This window comes from Erithacus rubecula (genome assembly GCF_903797595.1).
Source record: "Erithacus rubecula genome assembly, chromosome: 5".
Taxonomy (NCBI): Eukaryota; Metazoa; Chordata; class Aves; order Passeriformes; family Muscicapidae; genus Erithacus; species Erithacus rubecula.
Window position 1 is genome coordinate 10,125,243 of NC_136687.1, and position 20,372 is coordinate 10,145,614.

The 20,372-nt window shown below is 38.0% G+C and overlaps 1 protein-coding gene across 2 annotated transcripts in view; it reads right to left on the reverse strand.

Annotated features, from left to right (window-relative positions):
- TBC1D14 (TBC1 domain family member 14) overlaps positions 1-20,372 on the reverse strand; it is a 64,919-nt gene that overhangs the window by 7,104 nt on the left and 37,443 nt on the right. For both annotated transcript variants that reach the window (XM_079307028.1, XM_079307029.1), the window contains 8 exons: positions 18,932-19,014; positions 16,794-16,911; positions 15,173-15,279; positions 14,243-14,323; positions 12,735-12,829; positions 11,675-11,746; positions 10,282-10,410; positions 7,247-7,356 (listed from right to left, as the gene is read on the reverse strand). In XM_079307028.1, the coding sequence (XP_079163154.1) occupies positions 7,247-7,356; positions 10,282-10,410; positions 11,675-11,746; positions 12,735-12,829; positions 14,243-14,323; positions 15,173-15,279; positions 16,794-16,911; positions 18,932-19,014 (795 nt within the window). The remainder of the gene's footprint in view (positions 1-7,246; positions 7,357-10,281; positions 10,411-11,674; positions 11,747-12,734; positions 12,830-14,242; positions 14,324-15,172; positions 15,280-16,793; positions 16,912-18,931; positions 19,015-20,372) is intronic.

The window sequence follows — 20,372 nt, forward strand, 5'->3', positions numbered from 1 at the left end:
GTGGGATGATTCCTGTCTGCTGCTCTCTTGCAAGCCACTCAAGTCACAGGTGCAGACAACACAGCTAACTCACACAGAGATGTCCAGTGTCAGGGCAAGGCAGGTGCAGGCTCCTGGCCTCTCTCTGTTTGGAAGAGGAAGAAAAGAAGCAGCAGCTGCTCCTGCTCCTCCCCACCCCTGTTCCTGATAAAAGTGTACTTTGAGGTAGATGCATGAAGTCCTGGCTGGTTTGCTGCTCACAGCAAAAGCATACAACCATAAAGCCATCAAGAAAGAAAAACACTGCTATCATGATAATCATAAGCTCCATGTTTCCTCCCTTTGCGTTTTCTCCCCCCCTCTCCTTTTTCTCTTTTCTTTCTAATTATAAAATCTATATAAGATATTAACAAGAGCAATGCAGACAGGTAAGCCAGATTTTGGATTGGCAACACACACACAACACTGATGCAAATCAGATCTTAGGTATTCTTGCACTACACATTCCTTTCCCGTGTCTGTAAATTGTAAAATAATTTCAGTCTAAAAAAAAAAAAAAAAAAAAAAAGTAGAAGTGTTCACTTTGTTTCTTATTTGGAAAAAAAGAAAAGCAAATACTATTTAATATAAAATGCTGACTGCAAAAGAGCATTTTCTGAGGGCCATGGACTATGCTTTTCTCAAAGTAACAGAAAGTAAACTTAAATATACTTAATTGGAAGTACCAACTAAAAACGGCCACACAAAGAGGCTTGGACATTTATTGTAACAAGCACAGGGTGTCAAAAGAAAGTTCATGTTCACTAAGCACAATCACAGTCCATGTAAACTAAAGAACCACTGATCAATCCATCCGTACAAACACAGCCCTTGGCTATAATTATTGCCAAAATCATTTTCCTGAAAGGGATAAAGAGGTGTTTGTATAGCAGCAGCAGGCCATAAATAGACTGCATGTGTCCTTGGCAAATCCACATTCTACTCTGCTCACAAGAGCCTGCAGAGCATCAGCTGACAAAGTGAGAGGGCAAAACTGGGCTATTCAGATGCACTATTTCCCCTATTCTTTGTGAACCTGACTGCACTTTGCTCTTTATGGTTTTTTCACACTTGATCCCCTTTATACTCACTGAAAAAAGTTAAACTGTGCATCGTTTTTGAATTCTTGTAAAAGACTTATCAGTTGCAGTTTAGGCTTAAAGCACATGGGGTCCTTTTTAAATGAGATGCCTTACTTGTGGCAGGTATACCCCAATAATCATGTCCTTTAATTAAGCAGTACCTTTAATTAAACTATTAAGTCCTTGGAGCTTTCCCATCATAGAAAGCAGCAGTGGAACTAAACTGGCAGGGGGCTCTCTTCCCTAAGTTCTCTATCAGCTCCAAGAAAACCTGCATAGCTGGGCTCATGTACATTTCTTTTTCTTGGGACACATCCCTTCAAAAATGATTTAAGCACACCAATTTTACTGCTGTTCCCTGCAGCACGGGTGACAGGAAGAAGCACAAAGCAGACTAGCTGTCTCCACTCTAATTGTGGCAGGAGCAGGAGGGTTTCCCAGCAACTGGTCTGTGCAGCACTGGCTTCTGGAGCTTCCCAGAGCTGGCACCAGCTGAGATTTACTGCACACATTCCTGCACAGTAACCACACCAGCCACTAGAATAGCAGCAGGCACCCCTTTGGAGCTCAGAACAAATGTTCATTTAAATAAAAAGTAATTAGAGCAAGGCTGTTTCACAGAGATTTTTACCTATAAGCAAAATGTGTGCCTACTCAAAGCAATGCTGTACCATATTCTTCCCTGACTATAAATACACTGCAGCCACACTCTTAGTGGCAATTTAAAAAAAAAAAATCTAAATCTGCTTCCCATAGGATCAAAGTATTTTGAAGTACAAAGTATGTATATGTATGCACGCACACACATATGAATACATTTACACATATCTTTAAGTAAAATATATGTTTTACCTAAATACAATGTGCATTGTCTAACAAAATTACAGACAGAGGGGTATGAGCTGTGCAGATCAAGTGTGAAAATGTTTAATAAGGTATCAGGCAGGTCTAGCTCAAATAGCCTACATTCCTGTGCAAGATCAGTGTTGTAACTCTCTAGGGATGGGAAGGAACACAGTAAATTGTCCTTGGAATTAAAATAAACAGCTTGAATATGGATGCAGATAGTCAGCAAGAAATGTTAATTGTCAGTTCACTGATACGAAGACCTTGAGAAGCACTAACTGAAGTCTCCTTCAAGTGCTCTTAACACCCACAGATGTTACAAAAGGGGGACCTGATATGCCTCAAGACACTTCAATAACACTTCAACACAGACTACATCATTCAGTTCTTCACCCACAAGTCCATAATTTTTCTTTTTGGTTTATCTGGGTTTTGTGTTTAGCTTTTTTCCTTATACTAAAAGAGAACAACTAATAACATAAATATTCAATCAAGAAAATACAATAAAGAGTATTCCATCAAAGCAAAATTGCTGAAGGGAATGTAAACCTTCAACATTCTGTGAAAACATTTTTTTTTCCTCAATGTCTAATTTCTGGTATTGTTTCTCAGGATTTATTCTTTACAATGTAATGTTAGACAATAGCATGTTATTAACATGCCTGTACCACAAAGATTCTCAATTTTAGTTTCTCCTACATAGCAATCACCTTATTTATGACAGCATCATATCCAACTAGTTATCCATAGTATCACAGAATACCCTGAATTGGAAAGGACACACAAAGATTATTGAGTCCAATTCCTGGTCCTGCACAGGAGCCACCCTGAGAATCACACCATGTGCCTGAGAGCATTGTCTGAAAGCTTCTTGAACTCTGTCAGGATGGTGCTCTGACCACTTTCCAGGGGAGCCTATTCCAGTGCTCAGCCACACTCTGGAAGAAGAATCTTTTTCTAATATTTAACTTGAATCATCCCTGACACAGCTTCACTCACTATCACACAGAAAGTATCAGTGCCTGCCCCTCCTCCTCCCCTCACAGGGAAGCTGTAACTGCAATGAGGTCTCCCCTCAGTCTCTTTTTCCCCAGGCTGAGCAGACCTCAGCTTCCCCTCAAGGCCCTTCACCATCTCCACTGCCCTCCTTTGGACATCCTCTAATAGTTAACTCTGTTTCTTACATTGCAGGGCCCCAAACTGCCCCAGCACAGAGGTGAGGTCTCCCCAGCTCAGAGCAGAGCAGGACAATCCCCTCCCTGGCCTGGCTATGATGCTGTGCCTGATGCCCCCAGGACAGGGCTGGCCCTCTGGCTGCCAGGGCTCTGCTGACTCTTGTTCAACTTGCCATTGACCAGGATCCCCAGGTCCCTTTCTATGTTGCTGCTTTCCAACATCTCATTCCCCAGTATATCTGAATACTCAGGACTGCCCCATCCTAGGTACAGAATCTGGATAGGTTACTATTAGATATGGTATCAAAATCTTCACTGAAGTCTAAAAACATCACATCTACCCAGCTAGGTGGGCAACCTTGTCATAAAAGGAAATTGAGTTTGTGAAGCTAGACTTTCACCTCGTGAACCTGTGCTAGCTGTGCTACCCTCCAGGTATCTTTCAATATGTCTCAGAATTACCTTCTCCATAATTTTACCAGTCACTGTAGTGACTGACAGGCCTTCAGTTTCCAGAGGCACCCTTCTTGAAAATCAGGACAATGTTTGCCAGCTTCCAGAGAAATTGAACTTCTCCAGATTCCCAAGACTGCTCATTGCAAAAATCATTGAGAGAGGTCTCATGATGGTATCAGCCAGCTGTTGGATGAATCCCATCAGGACCCACAGACCATCAGGCTGGAGCAGCAAATCCCACACAACTTCAGGATCGGATGGAAGTTTATCATCCTCACAGCCATGGTCTTCCAGTTCACAGCTCTGGGACCCCCAAAGCACATCATCATTGTCAAAAACCAAAGTGAAGACAGCATTAAGTATCTCTGCCTTGTCTGTTTCCCTGCTGGTAAGGTGACAGGCTGATGTAATTTCTGGACTGCTATTGGCATTATTGTCCATTAAAAATACAATAACCTGATGATTTCAGTGTTCTCTATCCAGTTACTCTCCCACATGTTTACAGTCATCTTATTCTGATGTCCCTCTTATTCAATTGTTCTCCACACACAGGCTTTCACAACACTAAGGAAATACAATTTCAACATCTTTCCTCTTATCAATGAATGTACCAGCCTCTGCTCTCTTTCTTCCCTTCGACCTTATCCTAATACTTTTTCTATTCTCTGTGCACAGATCTACTTCAGTTTAATATTCTCAGCCTTCAGTCATAAAATCCTTCTCATGGTGTTTCTCCCATTAAATGCTGGGAGAAAAGAGCCTATTCATTACAACCCCAAACAACTCCCCAAACACATGATGCATTAAAATTTAATCCCAGTGTAACAGCCAAGTCACACAAAGCTGATATTACACCACCCTCTGTGCAACAGGCATATACAAACCATGCAAATCAAGCAAAGGGAGCACAAAAAGTCCATCTGGACCTGAATCAACCAATGGATGTTAAGGACAAGAGGGGCTTTCCTGCATCAGCAGGGGTTAAAAAAAAAAAAAGACTCAGGAAAACATGAGCCCACTGTTGAACACAGCAAGAAACCTGGTGACCAAGAATATGCAGACAGCTGTGGTACTCACTGCCAACTTCATCTCAGTCTTTACTGAGACTTGCCTTTAGGAATCCCAGGTCCTCCAGACCAGTGGAAAAGCCTAGTATAAGGAAACCCTACCCTAGCTGGAAGAGGATCATATTAGGGAACATTTAAATCAATTTGGCATATACAGATATGTGGGGGAACTGTCTAATGTTGTTGTGAGGCCACTCTCAATTATCTTTGAAACATCCCAGTGATCAGGGGAAATTCCTGAGGACCTGAAACACCACTCCTATCTTTAAGAGACAGGATCCAGGGAACTACAGGCTGGTCAGTTTCACCTCCATCTCTGAGAAAGTAATGTAAGAAGTCATCCCAAGATCATTTCACAAAGTATTATCAAGCAAAAAGGTGATTGCAAGAACTCAGGATGGATTTATGAAAGCAAAATAATGCCCAAACAGACTTGAGAGCTTATCCAGTGGGATGACTGCCTTGGTGGAAGAGGAGAGAGGAATGGACATCGTGTATCTTGATGTCAGCAAGATTTTCAACACTGTATCCTATAAAATCCTTGTTGATGAACTGATGAAGTATGGATTAGATAAACAGACAGTGAGTTGGACTGAAAACTGCCTGGAACTGTCAAGCTGAGAAGGTTGTCATTTAGTGGCATGAAGTATAGCTTTGAGCCAATACACTGGTAGTGTACTCCAGGGTTTGATATCTTCTAAATGCCTTCACTAAGGACTTAGATGATGGGTTAGACTGTACCCACAGCACAATTGCAGGTGATTTAAAACTGGGAGGGGTGGGTGGCTGATAGCACTCCACAGCAACGTTAAGACACTGGAAAAATGAGCCAACAGGAGTCCCATGAAGTTCAGCAAAGGGAAATGCCAAGTCCTGCACGTGGGTAGCAAGTAAGCCCAGGTTAAAGTGTATTTGTGAAGCCAACTGGATGCAAAGCAGCTTTGCAGAAAATAACAGGGAGGTTCTGGTGGACACCAAGCTGAATGAAAGCCAGCAATGTGCCTTTGCAGCAAGGCTGTTCAAAGATAGTTCACAAATTGCTGGGCTGCAGAAGAAAACACCACTACCAGCATGCCAAGGCAGGTCATCCATCTACTCAGCACTGACAAGCCAGCTCTGGGCTTCCCAGCACAAGAGACATGGATATACTGGAACAAGTCCAGCTCACATGAATGTGATGAGATGCTTGGACACAGAGGGAGAGGCTGAGCAGGCTGGTACTGTTCAGCTGGAAGAGATGGCTTGGACCTAAATATCTAAAAACACTTGATAGGAGGATGAAAACAAGACAGAACCAGACTTTTCCTGCTTGTATCCAGTGAAAGGACAAGAGCCAACATGCACAAAATTAAATACAGGAAATTTAATTTTATGCATAGGAAAATAAAAAACTTGTTAACCACCAAGTGTAGTTGAACACTGGAACAGAGTTGTCTTAAGAGACTGGAGTATTGTTTCTTGAAGATGCTCAAAACCCAACTGGACAAGGTCCTGAGCCAGCTGCTCTAATTGACTGTACCTTGAGCAGTGGGTTTAGATTAGATAATCTCAGAAGACTGTTCCAACACCTCAGAAATTCTGTGATCTCATGAAAATTAATATATTCAAACTTTGAGCTTGTATTGGACTGATTTACTTTAAATGTGTTTTTGTCTAAGAGATCAGCAACATGTTGAGTGCTACCAACTAGACCAACTAGGACTTAAAGATCAGGGTACTGCCAGAGGTGTTCATGTAAAATTGCATTAACATTACAATTATTTTCCAAAAGAACATCTTATTGATCCTAGGAAAAAAAAAAAAAATCTCACTGTTACAACTGGGCATTTATTCTTTTACTTAAGGTATTTGTCAGATACCTGAGAAAAGAAGAAATTGTCAACAATGTAAAGGCAAACCAATTTTTCACAATCTTTCCTGTAATCTCAAAACTGACAACAAAGTCCTGCTGAAAATAGACTTTTTAACTGCCCCAAACCAAGGTTTGATAGGCATAAATGCAAACACTCAATTTGGAGTGCATAATTCATGACTGAAACTTGGCAGAAGTACAAATAAGATCTTTGTCTTTTTTTCTCTTTAAGAAAAATGTTCTGATTATACTAGAACTTAAAGGGAAGAGAGTTTCATCTAATAAAAAGACTCTAATTGCCTATCTGCTAAGTGGAATAGCTGTTCTGTAGCTTTAGGCTGAATGGATGAATGTTTTAATTATGCTTTTCCTGATCTGTGCAGGACAAAGTATACATTTCAAATGCAAGACTGGCAATATTTTCTGAATAGATGACCCTGATACACACCTGCACATACAACAGACAGATCTTCCCAGATCAATCCTAAAAGGCACTAAATATGGATTAACACTTCTATCCAGCAGTATTTAAAAAAAACCTTCCAATTTAACACAAGTACAGTAATAAAGGTTAGACAAATGCTAAACATCACAGAAGTAAGTGGGAATGATTTGGATTGACAAATCAAGTACTGAATAAAAAATAAAGCCTTTAACTGAGAAGAATATTAAACCAGGTAAGAATATTCTAGTTTCTGTCATGGGAGCTGTATGTCACACAAATTAAGAATTACACTTTCAACATCTTACCAATCAATTAGATAGATGTCTGGAGTTAAGTTATTTTTTTTGAAGTGGGCAAATAACTTTGGCAGATTTTCTTCAAAGAATACCTCAAATGCAGCAAAGTAAGTCAACATCTGGGAAAATATAACAGGGAGAAAATAAACAGTTAGCTGTGTTATTAAGAAGCTTAAATGTAGTATCTGTTGTAGGATTAACACTCTTCAAAAATAGGATCAATGAGTTACATGATACTAAAAAGAGCTAAACATTTACATAAAAGGCAGCATCTGCAAGCACTAAGAGTTTAAGATCCACTCTATATAGGATTCTCATACTAAACAATGTAACGTTTGTGTTGGGTCTTGGCCAGCTTCCTGCTGAAAGAAAAATACCAGCAGGAAAGAAGTTTTTTGCTGATTTCTCAAAATAATTCTAACAGAATGGTGCTTTATGCTTGCAGCAGTAATTTAATATTATACTGAATAAAATCCAAGACCCAATGGAACATAGTGAAATACAAAACTAAAGTAATGTTAATAGTGCACAGCAACAGTGAAGAGTCCAGTATGTTCCAGTCATAAGTCACATTCTAATACCAAAGCTATTCTAATAGCCTAATACCAACAAATACCATGCATTCTACAATTAGATAATAGACATTTATTTTGCAAAAAGAAAGATACAAGTTTCACACAAAACATTCAAAGACTGGGACAAAACAGCTATGCAAGAGAAACAGTTTATAACTCTGACATCATAAACTCTGAACTTCACAGCTTTTAACACTAAGACTTCTATCCTATTTTAGAATTTGGGTGTTTAGTCAAATTTCATAACAGAGAGCATGTTAAAAATAAATCTTCCCATTTAAGTAGGAGTTAAAATCAAAAGGTTATTTAATCACCTTCCCTAAAACTACAGAGAAAAAAGTTAAGCAAAGTCCTTGAATGATTCAGTAATACAAATCCCAATAAAAGCAATGAAGAAAGACTCTGATTCCTTCAAAGTATAAGTTGCAACAGCATACTTCTCCCCAAAACATCAGGACAGTAAAGGGAAAAGGGATCTTTTGGAGACTTCTGTGTGAAATCCTCTTAAAGGATGAAAAGTTTCTTCTCCAGGTTTTTTTCATGTTCTTACAGAAGTACTTCCCATTTTCTCTGAATGAAGTGACAGATGGTGGACTATTTTCTTTAACAGTGACAAATAAACACCTGAGCTTGGTAGTCAGTATAAGGCTTTAAGTCAATCAGAGATGGATTATGCTAGAGAAATAACTGAAATCTCTGAACCATCAGTTACTGAGAAACAGTTTCATGTCAAACATGAAATCCAGGAACCCACTTTAGAGAACAGTGCCCCTGAAACAGCTTCCCAGTGTGGATTTTTAAATGCATGAAATCCAAGCACCTATGAGACCTGTGAGTATAACGAAGGAAGCAGGTAATGCATCAGACAGTCTTACTTTCAAAATAATCTGTTGGCACCACTCTAAGACAGTTCTACTGAAGTTCCTACTTTCAAAAGTACTGCAGAGGCAGGACCTTACAAAACTGCTACAGTAATTTCTATTGATAGCAATGTGGGCAGCAGTTCCAGTAGTTATTTTGATCAAATGTATGCTTAACAAGACATTTCCTTAGCAATAATGAAGAAAACATTTAATAAAATGGACCAACAAAAGAAGTCAAGATAAGCCTGTGTAAATTACTGTTATTCACACAACTAACTTAGGCTGGTATTATTTTTTATTAATTTACTATACAACAAATCAGCATTTGCTTATTAAGCTGAAACACAAAGATGAGGGTAGATTGCAGATTGGTATGCACACAGAAAGCAAAAATTATGTCACTCAAGTGTCACTAGCCTTCTTGAAATATCAGATGACATTTTCCTTGTGTTGTTAAATCATGGGTTTGCTTTCATGACATTAATATTTCATGTATCACCATCTCTGCTCTCTGTAATCACACATTTATCCCATAGTCCCTGTTTGGCCAGGCTAACAGAACCGAACAGCACTATCTGAAAGAACTGCAAACCCCACCAGCTCAGCTAAAAAAATATTTATCTTATTCTATCCAATTCAATTCTAAAATCATCTTCACAAAAACCATATTTACACACTGAATGCATGAGCGTGTCCTCTTTTTCCAAGTACTGTAATGGAGATAGTTGATACTGCTCCTAGCAATGCTGTCTGCCCTGTGGCACGTTTTCCCATGGTATTTACAACTGATGAAATTCAGGGACTGAACAGAGAATGTTTTTCCAGCAGGAATACTGATAGGATTTCTAGTGTCTACTTTTTAAGCAGTAACTGTTGTCATCATCCATTCCCTTACGTTATTTTCTTGCATTTGAACTCTTAAGAGGCAGATCCTATTTTCATAGTGCTAAGAGGAAAGTGAGAAAGAAATACAGAATGCCATACATTTTACAAAAAAAATAACCAACTTTGAAGTAAATTAAAACCACATTTGAGGAGATGTGTCTTATTTTGCTGGTGTACTTGCTGACATGGAATTTTAGAAACTCTAAAGAAAATCAGGCAATCAGCTCCAAGTGAAAACTTGAGGGGTCAGAGGCTTCTTTTTCTGAAAATAAGCCTATGGGACTCAAACACAGCTGCTGCAAGAAGATATGGAAAATCTGGTTCTCTGTGCAACAGTCTGTTTTTAGCAACCTATTATCTCTGATAAAAAGTACTTTCAATACACTTGATATTAAGGTGTTTTCAGCTTTCAACTGCAGCGCTGAAAACCACCTACAGTAATATTCTCAGAACTATCCTCTGAGCATCATAAAATAGCTACTCAACAATTTCATTCATGTGTCCTGTTCAAAGAGGATATTTGGTTTGGGTTTCACTTTTTTTGAGGGATTCTGCATACCTGTGTTGAGTTGTTTTGGGTTTTTTTTGTTTATAAAGTGTGTTGGTTTCAAATAAATTCTGATTTATTTTCCAAGCTGCTGAAATAGTTAAGTTATATTTATTTAAAGTTTTTCTATACATTATTCACAGCATGTTGATTACAGGTTTTTTGTATACTTACAAGGCCATGGTCCACACGGAAAAATGCCATCTGACAGGGCTTATTTAAAAGGTTAGAAAAAGCAATGAAGGCATCTGCAGTATCCAAGTTCAAGATCAATACAGCTGCTATGAATGACATGCCCTGCACCTAAAGAAAGGAGAAGTGTTACCCTTTAGCAATAACAGTATTATGTTGCCTTATTTTTCCCTTGTGTTCACTAGTGTTTGATGCACTCACTGAGCTTCTGCATCTTGAGAAATTTCAGAACAGCAGGATTTTTTAACCCACATGCCCCTTGATATTACATGTTCAGTGCATGGAAACTAACGATTCCCATGTCACCTTCTTACAAAGTCTCCAAGTTGAACTCCTAAGATACCTGAGGTTGACAACACTTGCAAATATACAGAATAAAGAAGAATAAGGTGTTTCAAAGTAATTCCTTTTCTCTCAGGAATGGGTCATCTAGATCCTTATTTGTGGAAAGCTGGACTTGAACCCTAGAGACAAAGCCTGTACTTTTGTTTTTCAATAAACTACCAGCAGTTAAAGACAACTGCACTGACTCATTTGATAAATAAAACCATTTTAACATTACACTCTTGTTACATTAACCATAAGACCATGATATTGTTCCCTTTCCCTACAAAGTCTATTGTAGAATCCAGGCAAACCTCTCTCACCCTGAGGGTGCAGTGTTGCCATTGTGAGTCACATGGAGCAAGGCGTGACTGTCATTCCTGCAAACCTGAGGAACAAGCTCCTTCCCAACACAACAGGTTGTTGCTGTGCCCCATGAAGCACAGCAGCTGATCTGCCCTTTGTCTCATTTCCCAGCAGTCATGTTCAGCAGCTCTTGCCAGGCATTATGTGCTACCTACAAAGTGGGAATGTCTCTCTCTACACTTACCTTGTCTAAAACTGGTCCTGAATAAAGAATAAGACTGTGTATAATCCTGCTCTGCATACAGAAACTAAATGAAATCTACTTGGTCCTCTCATAATCACTACTTCAAACACTATGACTGAGCTTGTGTAGTTCCAATGGGCGTTGCTTTAGAGACTGGTCCAGAAACTCACAATGCTAAGGCATAGAAATGCCAATCATTTCAATTCAACAGCAGTCTCAGTAAGACTGATACTAACAATAAGAATATAACTATACCTTGTCTTACAATTTTCAAATTACGTACTTTTCAGTGCAAGTAAGACTTTTCAATTACTTAACCTGTAAAAAGCTTAAATCTAGCAAAATAAATGATACACACTTCTCAAGCATGTACTGAAATAGAAAAATGCACACACAAATTCCCCATTTATACTAGTCTAAAAATGACAGATTAATAAAATCCTTCCTCCCCCTAAAAAATATCTCCCTCCCCACCCCTGAAAAAATAAATTCTTCACTTACGTAGCCTACATCAGGTCTGTAACAAGTATAGGCTCCTAAAATACTGTGCAACGTGTCATGGTAAGGACCACCCTATAATTAAACAAGAACAGCACAATACATTTGATTATACAACAAGCATGTTAAAAAAACCTTCAGTGCTACAGATGGTCTCTATTACTGCTGAGAAAGGACACATTCTTTCCCAGTGTAGCTTGGAACAGCTGAACTATTCCAAATAATTTTTACTCTAACAAAATGAAACAAGTCTTCAAACACCTTTTATTATAAATACATACAGTTCATCCAATACATTGATTAGGTATTAAATACTTATACAATAGGAATGAAAGCCTAAGAGATTCCTTACAGCTCAGCAGCTCTTTGGCAATAGTGCCAAGGAGTAGAACAATAAGGCAAACCACATAACGGCCTCTGAGACTGGAGCAAAAATCAACCAAGAAGAAAAGAGTCAAAACAAAAATATGCCATAATACAGAAACAGCATATTGAGATGGGCATGAACAGCTAAAAAGAATTTCACATTTCTATTAACAGCTGCTATATCTTGCACTGAGTACTGACTGAGAATTTCCAAAGGGAGAATTTTTTTTGCCTAAAATTGTTGATTTATCACAATTTAAACCTGTGCATAAAAGGACAAAATCCAATTAAATGGAGTCACTAAAGCACACCAAAACCATACAAGTTAAATCAGTTTTGCATCAAACCAAAAAAAGGCCAACCAGTCCCATTTGTTTGAGATGTTCTCTGTTACTGTGTATTTATAACCAGCAGTGTTGATTCACTCACCTTGGAACACTCACCTACATCACTTCATTAGACAGAAGCCAGCATGAACTAGGTTAGATAAATCACAATGATTACCAAACAGTTTGGGGTTTTGTATGCACTTTGATGTTACTCTCCTCTAGACTACTTCTAGTTTTCCACAATCTCTAGTAACTTCATCCTCTCAAGTGTGCTTCAAAACTCAACAGCCTGTTCCAACCAAGGAACAGGCCAGATTATGTAAATTTAATTTCCTCAAGATGTCAGGACAAAAGTTAACATTGCTTACTTGTTGGAATATACAGAGACTAGGAAACGTTCTTGAGATATCCAGTTTTATTAACTCCAAGCTTGCTTCTCTGTCAGCTGCAGAAAATCCAGCATCTGCAAAAGCCAAAGTTACTATGTTTATTACAAAGGACAGTGTACACTTGCTCTTGTTTGTATTTTCCAGTAAGGTTTACCCTTTGCACAGTTAATTTATTTTCATGTGAATGCTAGGGAATAAGGCCACAGACAGAACAATTCCCCAAATTCAGCAGACAGGCTAAGCAGAAAGTACGTCCTGACCTAGAGCAACTGTACAGTGCCCAGTGACCCTCAAGATGTTTTGAGCCAAAGTGGGGAAAAATGCAGGGCAAGCCAGGTCAGGCACTTTTCCTGTATCTGCTGATAAATCATTAGCCAGATAGAAGCCTGTTAACTTGTGACCCCCTCACCCCCAACAAGGCTTCCCAGCGGATCCTGAAGTAGCTGCCTCTGTGGAAAAGTTGTGGTCTAAGGGGGAAGTCCTAAAGCAGCAGCCTGTGATGGAGGTCACCTATCCTTACTACTGTGAAAGCTCTCCTTTCAGATTCATGTTTATTGAGTCTTGCAGATCTTGTTACTGACACTGTAATACACTCTCTATAACTGGAACAGATCTCATACCAAGTATATTTTCTATATCATTAGTCTTCTTTCTGGTATCAAGATGTCTTATTGGTATTCTGCCTGTTCTGTATAGCTGGGAATTACCTACTGCTGTTTACTGAGCAAGCTGTCACTAGGCAATGCTTGCATCAATCACATGAGCATCTACACTCAGAAAATAAAGTACAAGAGGAAACTGAAAACATACTAGATGTTATCTTATTTAAGATATAAACAATATTAAGGGAACAAGGGGACAAAGGGAATTTCCAATCAAAAACATTTTTCTGCTTATAAATGCCAGTACGTATGTTCTCCTTTTTTTCTCTGCTCAGCATAATTACTTACTGAAGGCAATTTCAATCATTTGCATGTAGTTTCATAATCTCTCCAACACAGTCAACTCTTCCAATTAATTAGTAAATCTCAAACTACTTCATCTCCAAAAAAAAACCTGCTGCTCTCTGAAATATCAATTACTTGAGCTCAAAGCTGCAATAAGGGACTAAAATACAATTTTCTGCTTTAATCTGAGCTGCAATCCTAAAACTATAGATGCAGAAAAGTATTTTAGTGTTGCAATTCAAATACATTCCCCAAACTACTATTCATATTTTTCCTACAAATTTGCACCAAAATAAGAACAGTACCCAGAAATTGTTTATTAAAAAAACCCAAACAATTGTGTTTTGTACAACACCAGAATTTCATTGAGAAAAATACAGCTATTCCTTGCTTTCACTAAAAGACATTTTCTTTTTACCAGAACACAACTTTATAGCTGATTTTTTTTGTTGTTGTTTAAAATATATGATTTCATTTTAAGGAATTAGTTTACAAAATGTCTCATTCTGTCACAGCATAAATCATTTACAAAAAGCATACCTTCACATTCGACTTCAGCCCCTCCTGTACTAAGTGACCGCCACTTCTCTTTGGCCCGAGCAAGGCAAATATCATACAGTTCTGAAAAAAGAGAAACACAAAACCAAGTCCACTATATGTGCACACTCAAGTCCATTAACCACCCACCACATTGGCAATGCTGCCCTAGGCATTAACAGTAGCAGAACTTCTAACTGGGTTACATTTTTGAAAGATGTGTTCCACTCACCTCTAACTTAATATTAAGTGAAAAGGAAAGACAATCCAAGTTGCATTTTATGTTCAAATATTTGATTTTTCTTGCAGAGCACTGATGTCCAAAATTACAGTCTTAGGAAAATCTAGCAAATTACATGTAAGAATTACACCCAAGGTAACTAAGCAATGCCCAGAAAAGCAGCACAATACAGCAGGATTACAGGCAGTCTATTACATTTCCATGTTGGAATTAATTACATATGTTAATCTTTAAGAGCTGAATTTTTCTGTACTCAGAAGGAATAGATTATTTCTATTTTCATAAAACAAATTACAAATCTTGTCAGGGTCTTTTAACTTCTTAAAAACCTGTTGTCTTGCTTCAAATCAAAGGAAGCACACTATACACATACTCATAGGTATTTCAAAATTAACAATTTTATGTTTCAAAAAAAACCCCAAAAACAACAAAACTTGAGTCGTTAATTCTGACCATCTCCATCTAACATCAAAGCAAGGCACAGTGACAGCAATACTCAGAAACAATTCACAGCAGCAGTCCTAGAACAGCTACAAGATTAAAAGACGCTGTATTTTTGAACAAAACACATCAAAGCAGAACAAGAAAAGCATAATTAGATAACATTTCCTCTCACCCACACCACAACAGATACAAGAATATCCTATGCTATTTCACTCTGTAAAAAACATCAAAAAAACCAGCAGCCTCACCATGGGTGATGTTTAACTCGTTTCCAATTGCCAGGCTCCAGACTTTGCCTCTCACACTCGGTGGAATGCCCTGCCACCACAGCTCTCGGACTTTACGGGAACAGCACCTGCTCAAAGTAAGACAGATTAGTCTAAGAAATACTTCATTGCCAGCTGAATTGCAAATATATCCTCCTACCACTGCTGATGAGATTCAAACCAAAATGAACATCAACGACCCAAGAAGTCAAATACAATTTGCACATACCCATTCTTTAGTACTATTCTGCTTTGAACTGCAAAGGAAATCTTCCTTCCAATGTAATGGCTTTATATTGACAGAAGCACGGCAATCACAACACACATAATCTGAAGCCACACTTCATTAGCAAAAATCATGGGAAAAAAGTAAACAAATGGAAAGGAAGTCCACTCTATGCCATTACCTATGCTAAAGACTGGACAGCTCTATACAAGACTAAACACAGGAATAAATTATGGAAGTCTGCCCACTGTCATCACCTGCTGTGCAAAGACATGCAGCTTCCCACCTACCATTGCAGTTCTGTGCCTCTGGAAAAATGCATGAAGATGTGAAAAGCACTAACTTTTAGGCAGGAGCTTAAAACAACTTTTAACAGAAAACAGGCTTTGAAATAGATACAGTGGATGTTCAGCAATCTGAGAGCCCAGCAGGAGGAACAAAATAGCACCTAAACACCAATGAAAAGTGCTAAAACCACAACGTTTATCTTTCAGCAGAGTCTAAAAACTAAAATGTAAAACAGTGAAACACTGGGGAACTTACGAATTTATAAACCAATAAAGGAAAAGGTGACCTAATTTTTACAACAACCATAACAGATGCATCTTCAAATACTAAAGGCAAACATGTAAATCTACAATTTGTTTAGATTTTGTTTATTATACTTCAGTTTTCCAGAAACACATTTTCCAACAAATTCTGTCCATACTGTTAATATATATTCCCAGGATAACTGAATTCCATTGTTAAGCAAACTGCAATTCTGAGTGCTGTTGGTTTACAGTCTATGTTGCTGTGGTGGCTGTATTTGGAGCACTGAGAGCTGCTTTGTTTTTTTTTTAGGAAAACTAGCAAACTCCACCAAGGTACTTCATCAATTGCCTGTCCCATGCCTTTGGAGGAAATCTTCTAGCACTTTATATAAATAACTTTTTCCCTATTTCTTTTTCCAACATTTGATTATCCCAGCATGTATTCCATTCTGGAAAGAGGCTTCATAAACCACTCCCATACTTTTATCCACATTGATGTTACATTAACTGCTCAAACAGTCAAGGAAAGCTCATTTCTGATAAATGAATGATGTTCAAGTACCATGCCTTATGCTTTTACACTCTCTACCACATCATTCCTCAGTGCTTCTGTTTCTGAGTATCTTGAGCCCTGATTAAAGACAAGTAAGATTTAGCACCGCATTACTTCCAACCACCTTGTAGAAATAAAGATGTTGCTTATTTTTTTTGCAGCTGTCCAAGAATGATTTCCTAACAAAAGCTTCCAAGACCATTTAGAAATTATGCTTCCTAATTTTGCAAGTTCTTTTCAGGATATAGACTGCAATTTTTAATTAAAACTCAATATAACATACTGTCTTACATAGTTTCCCAGTTGGGTAAGATTTCATTGTTCCAAGTTAAAACAGCATTGCCGATGCTGTCTTCCAGTTTACAGCGTTCTTCCAGTTGTTTCTTTCTCTTCTGGGCTTCTTTAAGCTCTGCAAAAAAGGAAGTACCTTTTTAAGTTAATAAAACCAGAAACCAAATATTCAGTTAGTCATGGCTATGCAGCATGTAAAGCACACTGTGTTCACCCTAAAGTACAGTGGACTGTCCAAAGTATGAAAATTTCCCAAGCACAGCAAGTGCTTGAGCAGTGATTGCAAACGTGAATAAAGAACAAACTGGAACTATAAGTTTCATTTTCAACAGATGGGACAAAGGGAATTAGATAATGTATAATTTCTTGGACTCTTCAAATCTAACCACACTATTAACTTTTAATTAACACTTCAGGCAGCCAACAGCCTCACCTAGTAGAACAAGTCAGAGTATTTCCCAATAAAGCCCCACCCCTTTTATGGCAGACTCAAAACTACAGACAAAATGAACACAAATTTTTATTTTGTGTTCATTCTTCTATTACAATTTAGGTATACTGTCAAGAAATCACAAGAGGCACATTTTTTATGCTACTTCACATATGGATAATCTAAATGTTACACATCTTAAATAGAAACCTTCAGTTCACTAACAAGAAAACATATTTCATGTTCTAGTTTAATTGTATTTTGCAGTTTAGAATTACCACTCAGTATTTTCTTCCTGCATTATCAACTACTGCTTTTTCCACCGGCAATTTTGTTAGACAAATGCAGGCAGTCTCTGCAGCACAACATGGGTGTGCATTCACATGCTGCCTACAGTATGAGGAGGTGCTCACCAGGCAAGCAGAACTCACAGTAGAACAGCAGTATGATGAACAGGGTCTTTGGAAAAGAAACATTCTACCTGATGGGTCCATTTTAAAGCCCCACAGAAGCTGTGCCTGAGAAGAACCATAGCAACTGCCTCATAATGTTTTCAGCTTTGATACAAGTTCTTTGCAAGCCTGCTGAAATGCAGGCTTTCAATTTTTCTCTAACCAACAACAGGGTGTTTATAGTCTTTGATCTCCTGACCTCTAGACAATGTATCACTCTGCAAAGCTGTTCATCTGGAGTGGCTTTAGGGAAAATGGGTTTGTCATGGTATTTGTCAGGACAGAATCACATACTCAGTTCCATGAAGACAGCACAAGGACCTGGTCCACTGCCTAACAATCATCCCATTTTCCCCAACGCACCCACCCTACCTGCAAAGAAAGAACAGGGAAACTCCTTTAGACTACACATACAGTAGTAGATATATTGAATAGGAGTCACATGAAGTCAGAATTTCCTGGTGGGTGTATGATGTCCAAAATCACAAGAGGATACCTCTGTTAGTCTGTCAGCTGCAGAATGCAAGTAAGTCCTGTGTTCATATACCCTTTTCACTGTTTCATACAGCTCAAGAGTCTCGCCAGCTGGAAAAAAATATTTCCCGTAGCTCCCACTGGATGCAAAACTCAAGTCAGAATCTCCTATTACTGCAATGCTTGTTTTTAATTAGAAAACCCAGATGGTCAAAAACATCAGCCAAAAGAAACCACTACCATCACCCTCTACCTCATGTTCATGGTACAGTGTTACTAAGACACTTCTGTGAAAAACATCAGGCAAGAAATTGAATAAATCCCTGAGAAAGCTGTAAATTTTAAGTGAGAGATTATCAAATGAACATAATTGCGTACATTTTCCTATGTGGAAAATTATGTGTTTATGTGCTACAGCCTGAAAAGGTTGTTTCCAGCATGAAACTGATAAATATCCTGCAGTTTTAAGTCCAGTCTTCACTAATTTGATTAACAATCTACTTCAATATACTACTAAGTTTTTAAACCCACAAATAGATGCCACTCATTTAAGAGTTACAGATTAAAAAATTATTTCCTGCTGGATTTTAGGACCATTTTCTTTTCAGCTTGGGGCTGGGCTTTTCAACAAAACTACCTTTGCTCTTCTCTCTTGGGAGTGATGGTTCTTTAAGAGGAGGCACAGATCCCTCACATTACAGAGCAACAGGCTGACACAAGTGCATTCCAGGTTTAGAAATACCCCTATATTTTTCTTCTTTGAAGACAAGAAATCCCATCACCTCTTTTTTTTGCTTGAACTACCATTTCTTCGTACTGTTGCCTGTGTTTCTGAGCTTCTTCTGCTGGTTTTGCAGGAAGATTCCTAAAAAAAAAAAAAAAAAAAAAAAAATAGTTACAAGTTAGCATGACTGTCTAAATAAAATTCTAGACACTTCTAAACGAAAAGCACACTCTGTTTCTTGTCAAAATAACCAGTCAAAGAGCAGAACAACAGATCCTTGGAAAGAATCATTTTTTTGCCAGAGTCAGCAGAAGGGAAGAACACTGACCAGCCATGACTACGTTTATACATAAAATACGCTGAGTAATTTCCTTACATTTGGTAATTTCAGCATTTTTATTATTAAACCAACTGAACACACAGGCTGATCTTCCTAAAGAGAATATAGTGGTATATACAAAGCTGACTGGTTTAGATTTGAACTGCTAAGATACAGGATTGTACTCTTTCTTACTGTTCACCTTGTCTAACAGTTACACCCACAACTTTCTTCACCCACACACAATGACTCCCTAACCCAGCCTTTTCCCTCTGCTCTCTGAAACCTCATTTTTATTTTAAAGACTTAACTTCTTTCCCACTCTTCCAGACCAACAAGTAGCATACATCCTCACTATTCTCCACTTATTAATACTAACAAAACATTTTCATTTGTGATTAAGACTCTGCCATACAAATGCATATGTTCACATGACCTTTCAGCTAATCATATTTGTAAATAACATAACCATACGTATCTCTTACAACTACAGGACCAGCAAAACATCAAAACAGGAAACGACTAACTATTTTGTTCCTCCATATTGTAGAACACTGAATTATATTCCTAGAACAGTTGTTATCTTTGGTTAATAGAAAAGCTAAGCAAAAATTCACTTTCATTCCTGTAAGGTGTCACACATCAGGCAGGTGACAGCCCCCAACACCATTAATAGCTAGCATGCATTATTATTTATGTAATCACAGTCTGCAATGTACACACAACCATGAGATACTGGCCTATGAGTATTTTTCCAAATCGGGATTGTCACTAGAAAAACGAAAGTAAATTTTCACATTGGTGAAATGTTGGTTTCTTAACCACAGAGACCAATCTATTCTTTTTCCCGTTTCACTTTGGTAAATCCATCTGCATCTTTTTTTAAATCCAAGTCTTTAGAAATTATTTAAGTTAGGGGAAGTTTGGAAAGGAAAACCAGATTAAATAAGTCAAGTTTTGCTAACTTAAATTCCACTACTCAAACTATTTGCCCTATGTTTTAACATCACCAACACACATGTGAGATGATATTTAGTACCTATTAAATTCAACTAATATTTTTTCCAGTTGAAGCTAGAGGCACTATGGAATATTTATTGATTTCTTACTATGAATTTTTACCTAAGCCCTACAAATCAGTGTGAAATCAAGAGCAGGTATTTAAAAAATAAAATAATCT